Source organism: Rhinolophus sinicus, linkage group LG09 (genome assembly GCF_036562045.2).
Source record: "Rhinolophus sinicus isolate RSC01 linkage group LG09, ASM3656204v1, whole genome shotgun sequence".
NCBI lineage: Eukaryota > Metazoa > Chordata > Mammalia > Chiroptera > Rhinolophidae > Rhinolophus > Rhinolophus sinicus.
The window spans coordinates 45007920-45031375 of record NC_133758.1 but is presented as its reverse complement, the minus strand read 5'-3'; the positions used below and the strand labels follow the sequence as shown (position 1 = coordinate 45031375).

Sequence of the window (23456 nt, the reverse complement as noted above, 5' to 3'; positions counted from 1 at the left end):
TGGTGATCTTGATTGTGAATGCAGAAATAGTTGGTCAGGAAGAAACTAAACAAAACGCCAAAGACTGGAATTTTGTTATTAAGTGTCAAAATCATTTTTCTAAGTACAATTTTGCCACACATGAATCATTCACATTTCAATCTAGTACATGAAAAAAACTCTTATTTAGCCTGGAATTTTAAACAGTATTATTTCTCTTTCATAACCTTCTTAGAGGTTACCCTATAAAACTTCTTGTTCAGAGCCTTCCAAGCATAACGTAAACAAAATTCCTGCAAATAACCAATCTGTTTAAAATACTTACTTTAATTTTCTCTGCTAAAGCTGATGTTACATGGATTTCTCTTTCTCCTTCATCATACATTTGAAAAATAAGATTATGCATAATATCGCCTGCTATCCAATTAACCTCATCCTGATGTTTGATCTGGATTGCCTTTTGTCCTTCCACACTGAATATCTGTAATCTTGCAACATGGCTACTGGGAAGCAATTTAATAGTCTTCTCCACAGGTGCCACATCTTTACAACTCTAGGAAGAGAGGGAAACACAAATATACACTGAATGAATCTATATTGAAACATAGTTTTTGGTTTTAATGGTGACTCTTACATTGCTTAAGAATTTATTTCAATATTATGGAAGATCATCTTATATATTGTTAACATTCATAGGTTTTGTCATTAAGAGGACCCTAGTATTAATAATTCCATATTTTGTACCATCTATATCATCAAGCTATAAATAATGATAGTGTCACAGTCTTAAAACCTAAAACTAACACATTTGGATTTAAAAGAATTCCCTTCTCCTTATTTGTAAATTTACTTAAAAGCTTTGCAAACTTGTGAAATTTTCATCACATGACCCAGATTTGGTGACTAATATCTATTAATAAAATATGTAAGAAGTTAAAACTTTCCATAAAATCAGAGACAAATAATTGCTGTAAAATATATTATTTAATGATATGAGGTTATAGTGACGCTCCTAGTTCTTTTTCAATTCCTTATACATTGGGATAAGTGGACAAGTTTATTTATAGCTAGATAAGGATTATAGTTGCCCTGAAGGCTAAGCTGGCACATTTATAATTCATCAGGAGTGTTCCACAGATCAATAAAGATGAGCTGGATTATGCTGCATAAGTTGATTTTAGTCACACAAAATTAAAATAGTACATCATTTTTTCATAATTTAGGTATAGTGCATTCCACAGGATACACAAAATTCAAAATTAGCTTAAGCCTAAAATACTTTTACAATCTTACTTAGGTCAAATCGTCTTCCTCATCAGTTACAGTCACTTCTATCAAAGCCCATCTACGTGGACAACATATTCAAATTTCCTACCTCACAGAAAATCAGACAAATAATCTATCCTCTATCATATGAATATCTTATTTGCCTGACTCAAACTCCAGAGTCACTGCCTTTGGATAACATTTCCTAATTGCATATTACATGATCTACTTGGTCTTTGTCTTAAACGATCTGGACTCTTGGGTCTTCTGCCTGTTGCTGCCCTGGAGTATTCACATAATTCTTAATAATTGTTACTCTTGCTTCCAAGCTCAGATTCCTTCCTAAATTCAAATCGTTTCTTCCTGAATCTTCTTGATCTTTTGCAAGGTAGTATGCTCAAAAATATGTTTCCCATATTATTAAAAAAAGGAAATGTGTAACAAATATTTGAAGATTATCAAATATAACTAGCTTGAAAAAATTGGAATAAAGTCATCTCATTCTAATGAAAAAAATAAGACCTGTCTTTTACCCTTTTGAGGCTCAAGATATGTTATTTGATGTATAATTAGTAGAAAAGCATCAATCAACTGGAATTAGGTTATTTATCATTTACCATATCAATATAAAGAAATCACATTTAAGTATTTTACTTGTTTAAGTATTTGTTATCCCATTCAGCAACCTTAGGAGATCAACTGCTTATATCAGGTTGGATTCACCTTCAGACACGACGTACATCCAATAAAAAGTATCCTACTGGCAACTTAACACAGAAATCCCTTTATATGAAAATACTAATTAAAAGCCATGTGTTTATTTTTTAAATTATACATAAAAATCAAGTGCTTGTGTGTCCTTCATTGGTGGTTTAAGTGGGAATATTTACGAAATTTTCTAAGAAACAGATTTAAACTATAAAAAATAAAACTGACACCTAAATGTCACCTTTGAAGAAAAAATTAATTTTAGGAATATGTAAATGTATAATAGCTACAGATATTATAAAAGGTTTGATCAAGAAAATTACTAATATTTGATACAAACTGTTAAATTATTCACTGTACTATTTCATGTTCCTTCTTTCCCCCTTTGGCTAAATGAACCACAAATACCTCGTTTTTAAAAGTCAAACAACTTTACAGAATTTATTATAAAGCTCTTACAGAGTATTTGTATGAAGAATCAATATAATACCAATGAATAACAATAACAACTTACAGGTATTTCGATTTTAGCTTTAAGCGTCTGGTCTTTTTTAATATTCTGAACTTGAATTGCAGATCCTGATAAAATACTGGTTCCAGAACTACTGCAATCCACAGTGTAGACTGGAAGGTTAGGAGCACCTGAAAACTATTAAAAGCATACAAATAATTAAAGACCCCAATAAATGTAACCGATTATTCAATAATAATTTAAATTTTCAACTATTTCTCTACAGCTACTATTTCTGGGTATAAATTGGAAAATTCTAAGTAGAATTCACTAATATTCTAAAGAATTTCTGAAGAGTTAAATTTCTATACTTCTAAGTAAAATTTATCTATTTTGAAAGAAAGTCCAACTTCCTCAATCACTATTCTTTACTTTACTTTGGGGTTTCCTTTCCTTTTTGTGGTTTTTTACCGTGTTTCCCCGAAAATAAGATCTAGCCGGACAATCAGCTCTAATGCGTCTCTTGGAGCAAAAATTAATGTAATAACCAGTATTTATATTATATTATATTATATTATATTATATTAGACCAGGTCTTATATTAATTTTTGCTCCAAAAGACGCATTAGAGCTGATTGTCCGGCTTGGTCTTATTTTCGGAGAAACAGGGTACTCAGCTTCATTCATCCATCCATCCCAAGTCCTGAAGGACATTTCTATCATTCCATTCATAACTACTTCATCTGAAATGAAGTGAATGAACCAAGGAAGGAGAGGGGAGGAATCTTTAGTTCATAAGTTTCTTTATGAAACTCAGCACAGCTAGCATCTTATTGGCTTAGAGATGCTGAAAGCTATTGGCAATGAGATATCCCACAAACATCTCCATCGAATAATTCAAGACCTAGATACCATGTTTCCCAGAAAATAATACCTCGCCGAACAATCAGCTCTAATGCATCTTTTGGAGCAAAAATTAATGTAAGACCTGGTCTTATACAATACAATATAATATAATATAATATAATATAATATAATATAATATAATATAATATAATATAAATACCAGGTATTACATTAATTTTTGCTCCAAAAGACGCATTAGAGATGATTGTCCGGCTGGGTCTTATTTTCAGGGATATAGGGTATTATATAAGGCTTACTATAAAAGCAGCTAAAATACGTTCATATATAGTCATTTCTACATACTACAACGGGACTCAAAGTAAAGTCTACATATTCTTTACCTTACAGTAGCTTACCTTACAATGAACAATTAATTTTGGTTGTGCTGTTATATTGTCTGATTCATCCAAAATTTCCACCTGAAATGGGAAAGCTGTTCCATTTTCTATAACTAAAATTTCAGAATCAGGTTTCACTTTCAATCGATGAGGGGGACCTACCAGGAAATTAAAGTTTCTAAGACTGAAATACTGAAGTAGCAAACGAAATAATTTTTAACATTTCAAGTTTTAATATTTTTTAAATAATGCTGAGAAGGAAAAAAATAAGCAATATTCATGTTTTATCATTTCTATTCCCCAAATGTATAGATTCTATATATGACCCTGAGCTGTCTCAACTGTATAAAAATGTTTGATGTCTAGACATAGTTTTATGCAATACACTATATGACACTGTGATAACTCATGATAGAAATTAACTAAACACATAAAATCTTAAAAAGATCCGGGAAAAAATTATTCAAGAGGAAAAGTAAAAGTTTATTAAACTACATTTTTATTTACTAACTTTAACTTTATACACTAACTGATTTCTCAGGAACACGTTCCTACATTTTAGATAAAAACGTTCAAAGGATCAGGTACTCTAATGACATAACCCAACAATTTGTTAGCTTGCCCACTACGTTGAAGTGATGTTACAACACAAGCTTCCTCTAAGATTAATAAAAGAGCGTTTACACTTCTGCAGCAAGATGACTTGATATGCTGTATAAACACTGATATTTTAAAATATAATTTATGCAAAATGCTGGTAACACAAGTTTACAAAGAACAGTTACTAGCAACATATATTTTACTTTATAATATTATTAGTAAATATTTATTTTTTATTATATGCCAGGTAACATGTTGTTTTAACTAAGCACTGTTCTCATAATCCTCACAATGATCTTAATAAAGATGGTAATATTATTGTCCCCATTTTATAGATGAGAAAACTGAGGTCACATGGCTAGTGAGTGGCAGACTCAGATTTAAGTCCTGGTTTGTAGTTTGAGACCTCCTAACCATTATCACTACACCTTCCTACTTCCAACTTTACCACTTTCACTCTCAAATTTTAAAAAATTGTCAGAACTATCCGGTTACTAAGAATTTCACAACTCCAATTCAGACTTTTAGCTAACCTCTAAAATAAAAGCATTATAACTGTTTATTAATATGCAATGATTTTATTATACTTCTACCAATGTGCTAGTTTTTACATTTTAATCAATTCATGCTTGAGGGAAACATCAAACTACTTTAATTTATAAAAAGAATTAATTTTGTTTTTTCACTTAAAACCAGCACAAAAGGTCATATATGGAGAAAGGTATCACGGTATTGTTAATATCAGAGCTAAAAATTACATCCCAAGTACTATTCTAGGTGTTTTACAAGCACATGCAGTTCTCACTTTACATAGTATTGTGTTAATGAGAAGTCATGCATATTGCAACTACATCCTCCATTCAGTTACCACTGAACATGCAAAGCAAGGGTTGCCTATATTAACTCATTAAATCCTCGCAACAACTCTGAAAGTAAATATTATTTCATTTTACTCAAGAGGAAACTGATATATAGAACAAGTTTACCTAGCTCCTAAGTGCCAGCTTAGATTCCAACCCAGAAAGGCTGAGTTCAAAATATACTCTTTGAATCTCCACAACAGACTACCTCTCAAATTAAGCCAGCATTTTCTACCCCACGTAACTTTAATGTAATTTCATTTTCAAATTGATAAGTCATTATCAAATTAACAACATAAATACATGAGAAACTTTTCTTCTTAAAGTATGAAAGTTACAGCTGTATCAAAAAAGGTAAAGGACTGATCCAATTCTAATATTAGCCTAAGTATATCCCTAAGAATAGTTCCTCAGAATATTTCCAATATTCAAATTTTTCTCCTAAGGTTATTTTTAGAACTTCACTAAAGTTTTCCTGCTTTCTTTTTTAACTTATGTTACTTTTATTAGGGAATATTGGGGAACAGTGTGTTTCTCCAGGGCCCATCAGCTCTACGTTGTTGTCCCTCAGTCGAGCTGTGGAGGGTGCAGCTCACTGGCCTATTTAGGAATCGAACCAGCAACCCTGCTGTTCAGAGTTCGCGCTCTAACCAACTGAGCCATCTGGTCATCCTAATGTTTTCCTGTTTCTCAACTGGTCATTTATGTCAGGGCTATGTTTGACATTCAATGTGTTTTTAAGACCTGTACTATAATCAAACTAAATGGCACCTCACCTTTTAAGTTTCGTTATACATTATAAGAGTATTATTTAAAAGGTAAATATTAGGAATATTTTAAAAATAATATTACCTGGTAGTAATCTAATTTTCAAAATCTGTGAGTCTTCTTTTAAACCTGGCAGAATAACCTTCAGATTAAAATTCTGTTGAAAAAAAATATAAGATTTACATATATGCTTAGGAAATGTATCACTTTAATTGATTTATTTTTTCATTTTCATACCATCATAGAAATCTACTTAGCAATTTTATACTGACTAAAATTATATATATGTATGTAAGAGATGCAGGTGAAAAATTGACGTACTGCTTTACAGACAATAGTCTCTTCAGATTTAAAAGGCATAACCTCTGAATAATGATCAAAAACAGGATGGACATTATAAAAAATGTGGAAAAATAATCAGGTGAAAAAAACCCCCAAATCTGCAAACGCAACATGTTCTGGATTAGTTATTTCAAAATAAAAGTTTTTTAAAAATCTAAAAATCTTTTTAATAAGTTTTATCTCACCGAAATCAAATTTTCCATGGATTCAAGTTCTTTGTCCAAGAAAATATGAATTCAGAAAGATGTACAAAACTTGATCTTTGATTAGATTATAAACTGCAGTAGTATATAGTACATACTTAAATTCACAGGCTCTATTTGAAACATCATTTTGCTAGGGAAAATTTTAAAATACATATTGAAGATAATGATACAGTGAAAATAAAACAATGTATTACTTAATTTGCCTTAGTGTTCCCTTTATTCATATAAATCTATTAGCTGCTTTATATACCTAATTGAATAATTAACCTTATTGAAGTTTATGGCTTTATCTTCCCTAATCTTATTCCTCTGAAAACACTTTCCTTTACACAAATACCAAACCCAATATGTTTACAGAAGTGAGCTAAAGTTTGTTATATGTTTCTGTTCTAAAAATTCAAAAATGGATGGAAAAAAAAGAGGAGAAAAAATAAAACACAGTAGTATTGTTACTGTTGAAAAAATGGCTCTGAATGTGAAAAACTGGATGGAATTAAGATGAAGAAGACAGCTAAAAAATAATTAATAAATATTTAATGAAAACAACAGTAGCAAACATGCTGATTTTTCTTAGAGATGTAAATGCTAAGTCAGGTGACACGATCCTTATTAATTCCTTAGAACCAACATTACTGTCATCTTTTTACAAAAACAGGTTATTCAATTTTGAATTTTCCATTTCATTTTTACCATATAAGAAATAAACATGTATTATAACATTTATGTACAATGCTTACCTTGCCTTGACAAGAATTTACAGGGCCCTGAGCTGTAACACCTCGAATTACACAATTTGGTCCCTTGGTTATTTCTTCATATTGTAAAGATAAACCACTGGAAAAAATAAATTATTTTTTAACTTCCTCTCCATTACCTGCAAGTAAGCTGCAAATGTGTTTTCTCATATGCCAATCACGTTTAATTCATTTTTAGAATAAAACAGTATTTTTTAAAATAGGAAGAAATAACTGAACAGAAGCAAATTCTGATGAATTTCTTTTCCATATAAAAATGATCCAACAAATATTGATAAGTGATACCCATAAGCCAAACATTGCAAATGATAAATTGATACATTATAAAACGTAAAACTTCACATATTGAATCAGTAAAGATACAAGGTAGGAAATAATCAAACGCTAAATCAATGTATATAAGCATAAAGAAAAAAAATCCAAACAGTTCAGGTTTATGCATTTCTTGTCATGGATTCTTTCAATTCTTTCACAGTATGGTATTGTAGAGAATTTTTGGCACCTGAATAGCAAATTTAGATGAAGTCCAAATAATCAAAGCAAGGATAGCCTTGTGGTGATGTAACCTTGTTAGAGTATGTACTGAGATCCCTAATCTACTACCATGAGCAATTTGAGTTCTAAATCACCTTTGAACATGTGTAGATCCTTACAGTGTAAACATTTTATTTTGTCAAGGTGTAAGTGAGATAAAAAGGGAAAAGTACACCATGATGCAGAAAAACCTAATTTTCTGAAGAATGGAATTTAAATATTCACAGGTATTATCTGAATAAATTGTTTAAATTAAAAAGCATGCTTTGTTTGAAAGAAAATGTAAAGTGACATACAAGACAAAACAGACTCCCTGAGAAAGATGGCACATTAAAGGCACACATCTATTTTCACTATCTCCTAAGACCTCAGGAATATGACAACAAAGAGATTTCTTTAATTTAGTATTAAAGGCAAAGATAAGAAAGAGAGGAAAGAAAAAACAGAAAAGGACAACAAAACTTACTGTTAAAAAACAGGATAGACAGTGGCAAGTGTCCTAGTCGTCTCAAAAGAACTGAACTCTAAAACAGCAACGAGCAACGGAAAAAGCTAGAAACCAATCTATACCACAGAATTCCCAGGTACCACTCAGAAACTGGTGCTAGTAGGTGCCTCTAGAAGTAGGGTCAAAAGAGAAAGGCAAAAACAAACAAATAAATAAAATGAAATGTATTTCCCCAGATCTCCCCTCTCTGTCACTGGCAGATGACAGAAAGATTATTCTCTGAAAAAGGTTTAAAGCAGAGAATCTCTGAACCAAGGGAAAGCATGTAAGTTGAAGGAGAGAGTAAAATGTCATAAAGAACAGAAGGGGTAATCCTGAATGAATGCATATGGATGCTGAGACCTTCCCATTCCCATTACCACTCCAGCTTTGTTCCTCGACTGGCTAGGAACAACTTGGAGAGGCAAACTATTCCTCTCCAGGCAAGACACTAAAGATTTTTCTTTCAGAAAACTGCCCAGCCCAAGGAAACAAAAAGACCCAAAGGTACTGACAACAGGATTTCCCCCCAACAAAATGTCACAGACAGTTCATCCTTCAGTGGAGTTACAGTCAACAACCTCGCCCACATTCCATCTGTACTTTACTTCTCCAACTCAGTTATAAACGAATAACCAATGATTACCAGATACCTGAAAAATGAGAAAAACCAACAAAACGCAACTAGCATGGAGGCAACAGAGATTTTCTGTGTAGGTAAAGATTTTTTAAAAACTACCATTTATTTATCGGTGAAAAAGGTATTACATTCCTAAAACAAAAAAGGATCTATAAAAGAACATTCAGAAAACCAGGGAAAATTCTTGGAAATTAAAGTACAGCAGATAGAAAAAATTCAATGGAAAAGATATAAAGTTGAGAAAATCTGTTAGAACGTAAAGCAGAAGAAACACAAAAAGACTAAGAAAAATAGAAAAATTAGGAAAATCAGAGAACCAGTCTAGGCAATTAAATATCAAATAAATAAGGATCCCAGGCAGAGAAAACAGTGATGATGGAAGGTAGAGAATGAAGTACTTCAAATAATAGAGAGATCTGCACAAACATGCATCACTATAAAATTTTGCCCTGTCAAGAACAAAAAGTCGATCCTATAAGCTTCTGGGGAGAATACACAGGAAACATAAAAAAGGAAAATTAACCAAGTTTAAATTTATCAGAAACAATGAAAGCTCCAAGGCAAAAATGGAGCAATGCTTTCATAATTTTGAAAGAACACTGTGTCCAACTTTCAATTCAATCAATCAAGTATCAGAGTAGAATAAACACAGTTTCAGAGCATTAATTTTATCTCACATGTACCGTTTCTTAGGAAACTAGTGAAGGATGTTTTTCAGCAAAAAGTGAGAAACTTGGGATTCTTTTAAAAGACAGGAGACACATGAAAGGTTAAATGCTAAATAAAGTAAGCCCCTTAACAGATTCACAATTCAGAAATATTTTGTCAGGGACCTGAGAGCCAATTCTGAAGTGTAATCATCAAACATAAAGCCCTCTCCGTTTCCTGGGCCTAACTTGCAGTCACCTGACTCCAAATTTCAAATCCTACATCCAGACATAAAGACAGTTAGCAATTTATCTTGAAAACATAAATATAATGGGTTGTATTTACTTATCATTATAAAAGAGTAAAATTTCCTAGTCTTTGCCATCTCTTTACCGAATTGTTATGATGAGCATTATATTCTGGCTTAATGTTAATTCAATGATAAAATTATTTTCCTTCTTGTCTACATTTCTGAAGAAGTTTTCTAGGTTGGGAGTAGGTTTTGTTTTTAATTATATCTGCCAAATACAGAAGACAAAGGAAATCCCCAGGATGAAAGTGAAGGAAGATCACAGAATGACAACTGTTAAGGAGCATAAAAATAATTCGTCTAGACTGCAACACATGACAAGTTCCAAGAGAGATGTCTCCAAGAATAAATTATATATGCATTTAAACACCTTAAGAAGAAACCAGACAATTGGCAGAAAATTTAGGATTTAATTTGTAATAAACTTAGGAAAGGAAAAGTATAATAACAACAAAGTTGTGCAATAAAGTGACTAGCATTTATATATACTTGTAATAAAATAAAGAGTAAATACTGATCAAGCCAGAATATAACTTTACTGAAAAAGGAGAGAACAGGAAGGAGACATATTTGTAACAGAACAGGCAAAAGAGAGTATGTTCTCATCTTTCATAACCATAAGTCAAGAGATAAAGCCTAAAACTGAAGAATCAACAAGTAGCAATATAAAAGTTACTTAGAAATATGGCAGTGGTTACTAAAAGATTCAAGTAAAAAAGTTGAAAGTGGTTCCCTGAGAAGTGATTATGATTGGGTGGAGAGGGCACACGGAGGAGGAAGTGTTCTTTTTTAATAACAAGCTTTATCAAATGGTTTGATTTGTTTAGGTGATACACATGAATAATTTTTTAAAATATAGGTAACACTGAAAAACAAAACAAAAAGGCACAAAGAAACCTACTCAGACAATGGTCATACTTTATTGAAGATAAATTCACACAGCCATGCAGCCAATATTTTTTTTAAAGTCCAAAATCTTAAATATCAAAATATCAGAGACTTTGTATGTAAGAATGTCCTATCAAGGATAAGTTGGAAGTTATAATGGATAACAGGTTAACAGGTGTCAACTAATGCACTAATATTCTAATATTTTCCATTTTTGACTAGTGGGATTCTTTAAGTGTTTTACTTTTTAAACAAACATGTTTAAGTACACGTGACCCCTGAACAACATGGGTTTGAACTGTACAGGTACATTTATATCTGGATTTTTTTCAATAAATACTGTAAATATAATTTTATCTTCCTTATGATTTTCTTACTAACATTTTGTTTCTTTAGCTTATTTTATTGGAAGAATACAGTATATAACACATGACATACAAAATATGTGTTAAGAGACTATGTTATAGGTGAGGCTTCCAGTCAACAGGAGGCTATTAAGTTTTTGGGGAGTAAAAACTATTTGTGAAATTTTTGTGTGTGCAGGGGTTGATTCCAGCTAGCAAATACCTGGAATATAGTACATGCTGAAATGACTGAAAGAGGAAATTATTACACAACAAGGGAAAAACAACCCAAAACATACAGACAAAAGAAAGCATACATGAAAAGTGGGCCAAAAAGACAAATTTCGCAGCCAAACCAAAAAACATAAAACAAATAAAAAACACAACTTAGCATTCGTGCTCTTTAAACTGATCAAGAATTTCTCATACATACCACAAAAAGAGGCAATGGAAAATAAGGAACACCCTCAATTACACCACTGGATACACTGTTAAGATTCTAAGAGCTATTTCTTAATATAAGCCAATGACATCGCTCTAAAAAGCTATTAAGTAACGGCAAATTCTAAGGAAGGATTCAAATTTTTATAGAAATCCTAAAGTGTATTGCTATAGTTTCAAAAACAAACCAAGAAAATGCATTATCAGGTGAAAAACCTACTAGTACGCACTAACTTTCAGCTTAAATGGCCATAACTTCTAAGCAAACAACAAAATAAACATAGTATTAATAACTACCAGGAGATCACATCACAGTTACAAAATGAAATGGAGCAAGACTGACAATCAGTTTTACCTAAACAACTTTAACAGTAAATTCAAACAAAACACAAATTTTAGCGAGTCAATTTATTTACTTTTTAATTTATTATTTTAAAGTTTATTAGGGCAAAAATTGTTAGTAGTTACATAGATTGCAGGTGTACAATTCTGTAATATATGATCTATATATCACATTGTGTATTCACCACCCAGAGTCAGTTCTCTTTTCATCACCATCAATTGGATCCCCTTTACTTTCATCTACCAACACCCTCTTCCCTTACCCTCTGGCAATCACTCAACTATTGTCTGTGTACATGAGTTTTCGTTTTCTCATTTGTTTGTCTTGTTCTTTTGTTGTTTTCAGTTTTCTACACGAATATCAGTGAAATCATATGGTTCTGGATTTTTTCTGTCTTATTTCGCTCACCATATTAATCTCAAGATCCATCCATGATGTTGCAAATGGTATTATTTCATCCCTTTTTTACGGCAGAATAGTATTCCATTGTGTATATATACCACAACTTCTTTAGCCAATCATCTATCGAAGGACACTTTGGTTGTTTCCATATCTTGGCTACTGTAAATAAAGCTGCAATGACCATTGGAACACATATATCTTTACGGATTAATGTTTTCAGATTTTTTTGGTAGATACCCAGGAAAGGGATTGCTGGGTCATATGGTAATTCTTTCTTAATTTTTTGAGGAACCTCCACCCTGCCTTCCATAGCGGCTACCCCAATCTGCTTTCCAACCAACAGTGTATGAGGGTTCCGTTTTCTCCACAGCCTCTCCAACACTTGTTACTATTTGTCTTGTTGATGACAGCCATTCTAACTGGCGTGGAGTGATACCTCATTGTGGTTTTTATTTGCATTTCTCTGATGATTAGTGATGTTGAACATTTCTCCATATGTTTATTGGGCATTTGTATGTCTTCTCTGGAGAAACGTCTATTTAGGTCCTCTGCCAAATTTTTAATTGGATTGTTTGCTTTTGTGCTGTTGTTCAGCTGTATAAGGTCCTTACAGTGTTTCCCCAAAAATAAGACCTTGCTGGACCATCAGCTGTAATATGTCTTTGGGAGCAAAAATTAATATAAGACCCGGTCTTATATAAGACCGGATGGTATATAATATACCAGATATTATATTAATTTTTGCTCCAAAACACATTAGAGCTGACGGTCCAGCTGGGTCTTATTTTCAGGGAAACACGGTATATATTTTGGATATTAGCCCCTTATCAGAGACATTGTTTGCAAAAATCTTCTCTCATTCGGCTGGTTGCCTCCTTATTGTGTCGATATTTTTTTTGCCATGCAGAAGCTTTTTAGTTTGATATAGTCCCATTCATTTATTTTAGCTTTTACAAACTTCCCTTGCCTTTGAGGACAAATTCATAAAATGTTCTTTGAACCCGAGGTCCATAGTTTAGTACCTATGTTTTCTTATATGCAGTTTATTGTTTGAGGTCTTATGTTTAGGTCTCTCATCCATTTTGAGTTAATTTTGGTACGGGGTGACAGACAGGAGTCTAATTTCATTCCTTTACACCTGGCTTTCTAATTCTCCCAGTACCATTTATTGAAGAGACTGTCTTTTCTACATTGTGTTTTTGGCTTCTTTGTCGAAAATTATCTGTCCGCATTTATATGGGTTAAGTTCTGGTTTCTCAATTCTATTCCAATAGTCTGTGTGTCTGTTTTTCTGCCAATACCATACTGTTTTGATTATTGTTGCCCTGTAGTACAAGCTGAAGTCAGGGAGTGTGTGACATCCAGGATTGCTCCTTTTACTTAGGATTGCTTTGGCCATTCGGGGTCCTTTGTGGTTCCATACAAATCTGATGTTTTTTTGGTTCAATTTCTTTAAAAAATGCCATTGGGATTTTGATGGGGGTTGCATTAAATCTGTATATTGCTTTGGGTAATATGGCCATTTTAACTATGGATTCTTCCAATCCATGAACACGGAATGTCTTTCCATTTCTTGGTTCTTCTTCAGTTTCTTTTAAAAATGTCTACTACTTTTCAGTATATAAGTCTTTCACATCCTTGGTTATGTTCATTTCTAGGTATTTTATTCTTTTTGTTGCAATTGCAAAAAGAAATGTTTTTTATTTCTTTTTTTGAGATTTCATTGTTAGTGTATAAGAACGCAATGGACTTTTGTACATTGATTTGGTAGCCGGCAATTTTACTGTCTTCATTTTTTTGTTTATCACTTTTTGGTGGAGTCTTTAGGGTTTTCTATATATAGCATCATGTCATCTGCAAAAAGTGACAATACAATTTCTTCATTCCCAAGTTGGATGCCTTTTATTTCCTTCTGTTGCCTAACTGCTCTGGTTAGGATTTCCAATACTATGTTGAAAAGCAGAGGTAATAAAGTGTCATGTTCCTGAACATAGAGCAAAGGGCTTCCGTTTTTAACCATTAATTATGATAGTAGCTGAAGGCTTATCATATACGGGCTTTAATATGTTTACGTATTTTCCTTCTATGCACATTTTATTAAGTGTTTTACTCATAAATCAATGTTGTCTCTTGTCAAACGCTTTTTCTGCATTTATTGATACAATCACATAATTTTTGTCCTTTCTTTTGTTTATGTGGTGTATGTATCACACTGATCAACTTGTGTCTATTGAACCATTCTTGTGCCCCTGGGATGAACCCCACTTGGTTATGATGTATAATCTTTTTAAGGCATCACTGCATTCTATTTGCTAGAATTCTGGTTAGGATTTTTGCACCTGTATTCATCAGAGATATTGGTCAGTAATTTTCTTTTTTTCTGTTACCTTTAGCAGGTTTTGGTATCAGGGTGATGTTGGCCTCATAAAATGAGTTAGAAAGTATTGTCACTTCTTCAGTTTTTTGGAAGAGTTTGAGTAAGACAGGTATTAGATCTTCTTTGAATGTTTGGTAAAATTCACTATTGAAGCCATCTGGTCACGGACTTTTGCTTTTGGGAAGGTTTCAGATGACTGATTCAATTTCCTTACTGTTGATTGGGCTATTTAGATTTTCCAATTCTTTGTGATTCAGCCTAGGAAGGCTGTATGTTTCTAAGAACATGTCTATTTCTTCTAGGTTATTGAAATTGGTGGCATATAATCCTTCATAGTATTCCATTATCCCTTGTATTTCTGTGGCATCCGTGGTAACTTCCCCTTTCATTTCTGATTTTGTTTATTTATGTCTCTTCTCTTTTTATCCTAGTGAGTCTAGCCAAGGGTTTGTCAATTTTATTAATCTTTTCAAAGAACCAGTTCTTTGTCACATTAACTTTTTCTGTTGTCTTTTTGTTCTCTACTTCCTTTAGTTCTGCACTAATTTTTATTATTTCCTTTCTTCTGCTGACTTTGGGTTTCATTTGTTCTTCTTTTTCTCCGTCTTTAAGGTGTAATGTGATTTTACTTATCTGGAATTTTTCTTCTTTCTTGAAATAGGCTTGCAATGATATAAATTTCCCTCTTAAAAATGCTTTCGCTGCATTCCCAAAATTATGGTAGGATGTGGTTTCATTGTCATTTGTTTCTATGTATCTTTTGATCTCTCCTCTTATTTCTCCTTTGACCCAGTCATTCTTTTAAAAGTATGTTGTTTAATCTCCACCCATTTGTGGTTTCTCCTGCTTTCATTTTGCAGTTGACATCCAATTTCAAAGCCTTGTGTTCTCTTAATATGTTTGGGATAATTTCAATCTTCTTAAATTTGCTAAGGCTAGTTTTATATCCCAATATATGGTCTATGTTTGAGAATGTTCCATGTATACTAGAAAAGAATGTGTAGTCTGATGTTCTAGGATGAAGTGCTCTATATATGTCAATATGTCCATTTCATCTAATATGTCATTTAGGGCTATTTATTTTCTGTTAGGATGATCTATTCATAGCTGTCAATGATGTATTTATGTCCCCTACTATAATTGTTTTGGTCAATTTCTTCCATTAGTTTTGTTAGCAGTTGCTTTGTGTATTTGAGTGCTCCCTGATTGGTGACATAAATAATGGTGACTGTTATGTCTTCTTGTTATATATTTCTCCTTATCATTATAAAACGTTCATCTTTGTCTCTTGCTACCATTTTCATCCTTATGTCTGTTTCATCTGATATCAGTATGACCACCTGATTTTCTCTGAATACCATTTGCTTGGAATGTCTGTTTCCACCATTTCACTTTGAGTCCATGTTTGTCCTTGTAACTGAAATGTGTCTCTTGGAAGCAGCATATGGTTGGGTTTAGTTTTGTGATCCAATCTGCTGCTGTGCCTTTTTATTGGGGAGTTCAGTCCATTTATATTTAGAGTGAATATTGATATATGGGCATTTCCTATCATTGTATGTAGGATGGTGCCTCCATTGTTTCTTTGCCTTTTTGTTGCTGTCTATTATTTCAGTGGGGTGTTATTCTATTATTTCCCCCGCTATTTCTTCTTTTTTTATGCCATATATTCCAGTTCTGGATTTTTTTTAGTGATTACCATTATAGTTTATGTAAAAGAAAGTTTCATATTTAGAGTATTCCATTTTCTTCAGTATGCTTACTTTCTCCATTCCCTTGTGCTGGTTCAGACCTTTACGCTCTCCCCTTTTATGTTTTGTTGTTACAAATTATCCCTATTTATGCTGTAAGTAAATTTCTGCGCTGCTGTAGCAAGTTGTCTTCTCTTTTTTTAAGACTCTTTTCTTTTTTCCCCTCTTTACCCTGTCAGCTATGTTTAAGTGTATAATGTCCTATTTGGTATAGGGGTAGCCATTTCCTGCCTCTGTTTGTTTGTAAAAAGAGAAAATTCATGGTTTTCTTTTGTTTTTTTGTTTCAGGTCGAATAGCCTCCTTCAATATTTCTTGCAGTGCATGTCGTGTGTTAGAAAATTCCTTCAGCTTCTGTATGTCTGGAAAGGTCTTTATTCCTCCTTCACATTTAAAGGATACCTTTGTTGGCTATATTATTCTTGGCTCATAAATTCTCTCTTTCAATAGTTTGAATATTTGATTCCACTCTCTCCTGGCTGTAGAGTTTCTGATGAAAAATCTGATGATAATCTAATGAGCTTTCCTTTGTAGGTTACCATCTTCTCTTCCCTGGCTGCCTTGAGGATTCTTCCTTTGTCGTTAATTGTTGACAGGTTCAGTACAGTGTGCCTTGGAGAAGGCCTGGTGGGACTGAGGTAATTAGGTGTTCTATTTGCTTCTTGGATTCGAGGATCCAGTTCTTTCCACAAGTTTGGGAAGTTCTCATCGACTATTTGAATATACTTTGTTCCTTTCTCCCTTTCTTCTCCTTCTGATATGCCCATTACTCTTATGTTGCTCTTTCTGATGGACTCAGAAAGTCCTTGCGGATTTCTTTTAACTCTCAAGTCTCTCTCTTCTTCCATCTGTGTCATTTCCAGATTTCTATCTTCGATGTCACTGATTCTTTCTCCATCTGGTCAACTCTATTACCTAAGCTGGCTATTTCATTCTTTATTTCTTTTATTGAGTTCTTAATCTCTAGAAATTCTATTTGGTTCTGTTTTAAAATTTCAATCTCTTTGGTAAAATGTTCATTTTGTCCTTTGATTGTGTTTCTGAGTTCATTAAACTGTCTGTGTTTTCTTGCATCTCGTTGAGTTTTTTCAGAACTGCAATCTTGAATTCTCTGTCATTTAAGTCACGTATTTCCATGTCTTTAAATTCATTTTCTGGAGACTTTTCATTTTCTTTCTGAGCTGTCTTGTAACCTTGGTTGTTCACGGCAATTAATGAAGTATTATTTTTCTTCCTAGGCATCTACAGGAGTGAGTTCTTTAACAGGTTGATAAGAAGAGGTCTTTTTTTTGTTTTCCTGTAGATGTTGGTAGAATGTTTTATTTTCTGTCGGACTACAGCCTTTTATTTACTCTCACGCTGTAGTTATATTTTCTCTGCACTGTTCCGGCTTCTCTCACAATGGGGCGTTTCCCTGGATGGTGGGCTTTTCGTCTGTGAACAGGTTGCCTGGGTTATAGGGCACCGCTTCTGTTGGGGGATGTGGAGAACTTCTGAAGTTCCAAAGGTTCCTGCACCAGTTTTAGAGCCTGTGTGTTTCAGCAGCTCTGTTTACCCCTACAGGGATCCACCCAGATATGTGTGTGGGGGGGTAAAGAGGCATGACAGATGGTTGCGAGCAATGGCGGCGACCACCAGCACAGCTAGTCCTGCACCCAAGGCTCCCTCCCTTTTGCCAGAACTATTTGGGCTGTGAGTCTGTGGCTGTGGGGCTAGTTGTCAGAACTGAAAATATCCTGTTCTTTTTATCTGACACTGCTACCTTTTCACTTCTAGCACTGGGAGGGTGGGGGTGGGGCAAGCTCTGGTGGTTGGGGAGGGGGCGCTTATGCTCCACACCTATGAGTTCCGTCTGTCCTCTGCTCAGCAGTGAGGGCTTAAACCGCCATTTTCACCCTTCTTCCTTCAGTCTTTGCTGCCGTTAACATTGGCTTCAGCCGTGTTATATGCTGATCCTTCAGGTGGGACTGTGGGCCATAAGCAGAGCACCAGCAGTCCGAATTCTTCCCTCTCCCATGACTGCGGTAGTTCTGGAATGCAGGGAGCTCAGAGCTCCAAGCTCCTCTACGCTGCTGCGCACACAGGGCCCACATCTCTGTACTTCCCCTTTTCCTTCTCCCTCCGCTCGGCAATTTGCGCTCCTTTAGATTATTTCACTTGTGCTTCTCTTGGTCTTGTCTGTCTGCTGTGCAGGGAGTTCTTTGTGGATTTATAGTTGTTCAACATGTTGTAAATTCCAGGGGAGATTTCAAGAGGCTCACCTCACGTTGCCATTTTTATGAGGTTATCTCCAACAATTACTTTAAATATGCGAGTCAATTTATATATAATACTGTAGTCACGGAGGATAGCTTGGTGCTAAATAAATTACCCAGGTATCATAAAACCCTCTAAACATTTTAATAATACTGTAGTTAACCACATAAAAAAAAATTAAGCCAGAAAAAGAAGACAGTAAATGCTTAGCAAATACGAAAAGTCAAATACAAGTCGATACTTCAAATTACCTTGCTTCAAGAACTGGTTGAATATCATTTATTAGTTGACTAGTATGACCAAATTCATCCTGAAACTCCAGAGGGATATTGAACGGAACTCCAACACGAAAAGGGGGATCCAGGAGACCAAATGAGAATTTCTCCGGCTTACCCTCTTTAAAGAAAGGTAAAAATGGAAAACAAAGTCATTTGTCAGAAAATTCACTGTAGGTCAGAAACAGATTCATTTATATACAGGAAATTAGACTGCTAAATCAGGTGGCAGTTTAAATCTATGCAAAATTACGTAAATTATATCTATAATCAACCTGGGAAAATAATAAAGTTAGATTTTATCTCAATATTCATAAAAGTAAAATTCTAGAAGTAGAGATTATTAGAATAAACAATATTCTTATAACCTTACAAAGGTAAAAATAAGGCAAAACATTGTTAAACACATACTTAATATGTATAAAATTATTTATTTGATAAAGTTTAAAATATCTTATTAGATACAATAAACAAAGTTAAAAGAGAAGTTCTACATGAGAAAACATTTGTAACACATGCAACAAAGAATTAAAATCCAGAATATATAAAGCCTCCTATAAACCAACTGTTCTCAAAGTGCGGTCTGTATTCTAACAGGTTCAGTCATCCCTGAGAAATTATTAGATATTCACATTCTAAGGCTCCCCCCTTAAATCCCGAGTCAGAAAGTATGGGCTTGATGCCCAGCAGTCTGTTTTAATAAACCCTCCAGGTGATTCAGAAATAAGCTTAAATTTGAGAACCACAGCGTTAACTATTGAAATGGACACAGCAAATGAACAGGCTTTCACAGATGACATAAAGTGTCCAATACAGCCTAGAGGAGAGGCATAACCTAATAACTAAAGGAATAATTTAACTGCCAAGTAAGTTACATAAATATCTAGGTTGGCCAGGAATGACCACAGGGAAACTAGAACTCTCATAGTTTTGTTGGAGAGAGTACAATGGTACAACCTTTTGGGAAGGCATTTTGACAGCAAATATATTTAAAATGTTATTAAATATATTTAATATATTTAATAATATATTTAAAAGCACATATACTTCAGCTAGGCAATTCTATTTGTTGGTATACACCCTAGAGAAATTCTAGTATGTATACAAAGAGCAGCATAATTTAGTCCCATATACCAATATAGCTTGTAACAGCCAAAAAATTGGAAAACAACTGAAATGATCATCACAGAGAATTGCTTAAACCACCACATCCACACTATGGAATGTGTTCCACAGCTGTTAAAAGAATATGGAAGATTTATATGTACAAAAAAGAAAGATCTCTATGGCAGCACTTCCTATTAAAAAAAGCGAAATTATCAGACACTTAGATCAGCCCTCTCCAAAACCTCCACAATGACACCACCGAGATTTTTGTTTTTTAAAGAGGCCTAAACCTACAAAACCAATGAAGAAAAAGATAATAGTAACAGAATTTGAAAGCTGGAGAACATATAAACAAGTATCACCAACGTAGCAAAAAGACTCAAGAACCTCAAAATCTCAATCATCAACAAAGCAGGCAGAGAATCCATCTAATTCACTCTGTAGAACACCCACAAGTCTCAGGAATGGCTGTATCAAATTGGATTAAAAACGAAAATTAAAAAAAAAAAAAGTCTATTGAAGCCTGTTTAAGAAAACAGTTCCACAGAGTCCTATGCTCGATATATAGAGCCAGTGAACTGCCTTCCTCAGCCGCAGCAATAAACAGAAGGTTTATTCTCTGGGCAAGGTAAAAAGAGTAGGTCTAAGGAGTGAGGGACACAGCACTACTAAAATTGTCATAGTTTAATGAAAATAGGAAATTCCAGCTCAAGATTATATACTAAATGTGAGACTCTCAACAGCCTTCCCAAGATTGGCTCCCAAAATGTTGGAAGCCAGGTGTTTACCTTCCTAGCAGGACGCTGGAGAATCTGAACTGACCCAGAGGAAAAAAAAAACCAAAAAAAAAAACCTAACAATTTCCACATTATAATTTCCATAAATGAAATAAAAGCTTTCAAATGCCCTATTCTTACATGTGAGCAAATCATAAGTCAGGTAAGAGAGCACCTAATATAAAAGACCCAGAAAAACCTCAAAATAAATAAATAAATAAATACATAATACATACAATACCATAGAGGAAACAGACTATGAATAAAGTTTAAAAACTTCAAGAAAAACTACCACTAAGAAACATCACAGACATTACCTGGAGTAAGATTTTTACTGATATATCCCCTCGCGCAAGAGAAGTAAGAGATAAAATAAACATGTGGGATTACACCAACTAAAAAGTTTTTTCACAGCAAAGGAAATCATCAATAAAACAAAAAGGGATCCCACTGAATGGGAAAAGATATTTGCCAATGATATATCCGATAAGGGGTTAATATCACAAATTTATAAAAAATTCAACTCAACTCCAAAAAAACAAACAACTCAATTAAAAAACGGGCAGAAGACATGAAGAGACATTTTTCTAAATAGGACATACAGATGGCAAGCAGACATATGAAAAAATGCTCAACCTCACTAACCATTAGAGAAATGCAAATAAAAACCACAATGAGATACTACCTCACCCCAGTCAAAATGGCTATCATCAATAAATCAACAAACAACAAGTGCTGGCACGGATGTGGAGAAAAGGGAACCCTTGTGCACTGTTGGTGGGATTGCAGATTGGTGCAGCCACTATGGAAAACAGTATGAAGGTATCTCAAAAATCTGAAAATGGAACTACCTTATGATCCAGCAATTCCACTCCTAGGTATCTATCCGGAGAAATCCAAAACTCTAATTCAAAAAACTTTACGCACTCCTGTTTATTGCAGCACTATACACAATAGCCAAGACATGGAAACAACCGAAATGCCCATCAGTAGATGACTGGATTAAGAAACTGTGGTACATTTATACAATGGAGTATTACGCAGCCATAAAGAAGAAAGAAATCTTACCATTTGCAATAACATGGATGGACCTAGAGAACATTATGTTAAGTGAAATAAGTCAGACAGAGAAAGACAAATACCATATGCCATATGATCTCACTTATATGTGGAATCTAAAGAAAAGAATAAGTGAATGAACTAATCAGAAACAGTTTTGGAGACATAGAGGAAAAACTGAGGGTTGCTAGATGGGCGGTGGGGGGGATAAGGGGGAAGGTGAGGGGATTGGAAAACAGTCAGTAACCACAAGATGGCCATGGGGTTTTGAAAATTAATTTGGGGAATGTTATCAATAATGTTGTAAAGATTTTGTAGGGTATCCGATGGACACTTATCTCATTAGGGAGACCACCTCAGGGAAGATGTAGATGCCTGATCACTGTACTGTACACCTGAAGCTGAAGCTGAACAATAATGAATGTAAACTTTACATATATATTATATATATGTTTATTATATATATATGAGTGTATGTATATACTTACAAGAAGCGGAGTACAGCATTAGGAATAGAGACAGTGGAAACGTAATGGCTCTGTGCGATGTCAGAGGGACAGTGGATGGGGGGAGGGGGATTCACACAGTGTGAGGGATATAAATGATAAACGTCTAAGTATTACTTTGTCTTGTGCACCTGAAACTAACAAAAAAAAAAAAAGAAAGAAAAACTTCCATTTATTAATAGGCTCAGAGATTTAATTAATAAAGATACTGAATCCATGCGGTAGGAAGAAAATACACTGAAAGGAAATAACCAAAAAATAAAAAATGTATTTTAGAAACGAAAAAATGATAGCAGAAAGGACAAACTCAATAGAAAACGTAAAATATCATGCTAAGAGAATCTCCCAAAAAGTAGAAAATTAAGAGCAAGAAATGGAAACTCCAAAAAAGAATATTAGTACATCAGTGAAGAGGTCCAACATCGTAACAGCAGATGTTGTAGAAAGATGAACAGAGTACAAAATCAAAGTAATTCAATGAAAATTCCTAGAATTTAAAATGATAGAAACTGGGTCAAAAAACAAAACAGTTTCTTCAAACATCTGGGGGTTAGAGCAGAGGGAAGACTAGGAGATAGGAATAGAGGGGTTCATAAGCAAAGGTCAGGAATCAAAATAACTTTACCTTCTACCAGCAACAAGAAAAGCTAGAAAACAATCATGACTTCAAAATTTAGAAGGCTATAATAATGAAAAAGAATTACAAAGTCATTTTAAGATCAAGATGGTTACATAATTTGTTCAACATCTTTCACTAAATTATCTATCTATTCCTCCTCGATTTAAAATGCCATCTTTAGCATATAGTTATAAATTAGTATTTTGCTTACCTTTAACAGAAAATTTAATTGCTTTAGATGGTAAAGGTCTTCCAGCATAAGTGTCCGCATTACTTTCATTCAATACAACTTGTAATTTCAATGTATAATTCCCCAACTTTTGAATATTTTCTGGAAAAATTAGGAAGGAATTATAAATCAAGTCAAATAATACTGATATAATTTTAACATTCAGAATAACTCACCCATTTTTTTAAACCAGTAAGGCCATTTTCCTCCATGTTGACTAATATGTGAAATGATTTCTTTATTTCCACTTGAAGCTTAGTAAAAGAAAAAAAGAAGTTTTTACACCTTGT

At 33.7% G+C, this 23456-nt stretch overlaps 1 protein-coding gene across 2 annotated transcripts in view; it reads right to left on the bottom strand.

The window, feature by feature from the left end:
* Positions 1–23456, bottom strand: part of SMCHD1 (structural maintenance of chromosomes flexible hinge domain containing 1) — a 145594-nt gene that overhangs the window by 59593 nt on the left and 62545 nt on the right. For both annotated transcript variants that reach the window (XM_019755744.2, XM_074340261.1), the window contains exons 18-25: positions 23343–23420; positions 23149–23268; positions 18847–18991; positions 7162–7258; positions 5961–6033; positions 3667–3806; positions 2468–2602; positions 305–532 (exon numbers count right to left, since the gene is read on the bottom strand). In XM_019755744.2, the coding sequence (XP_019611303.2) occupies positions 305–532; positions 2468–2602; positions 3667–3806; positions 5961–6033; positions 7162–7258; positions 18847–18991; positions 23149–23268; positions 23343–23420 (1016 nt within the window). The remainder of the gene's footprint in view (positions 1–304; positions 533–2467; positions 2603–3666; positions 3807–5960; positions 6034–7161; positions 7259–18846; positions 18992–23148; positions 23269–23342; positions 23421–23456) is intronic.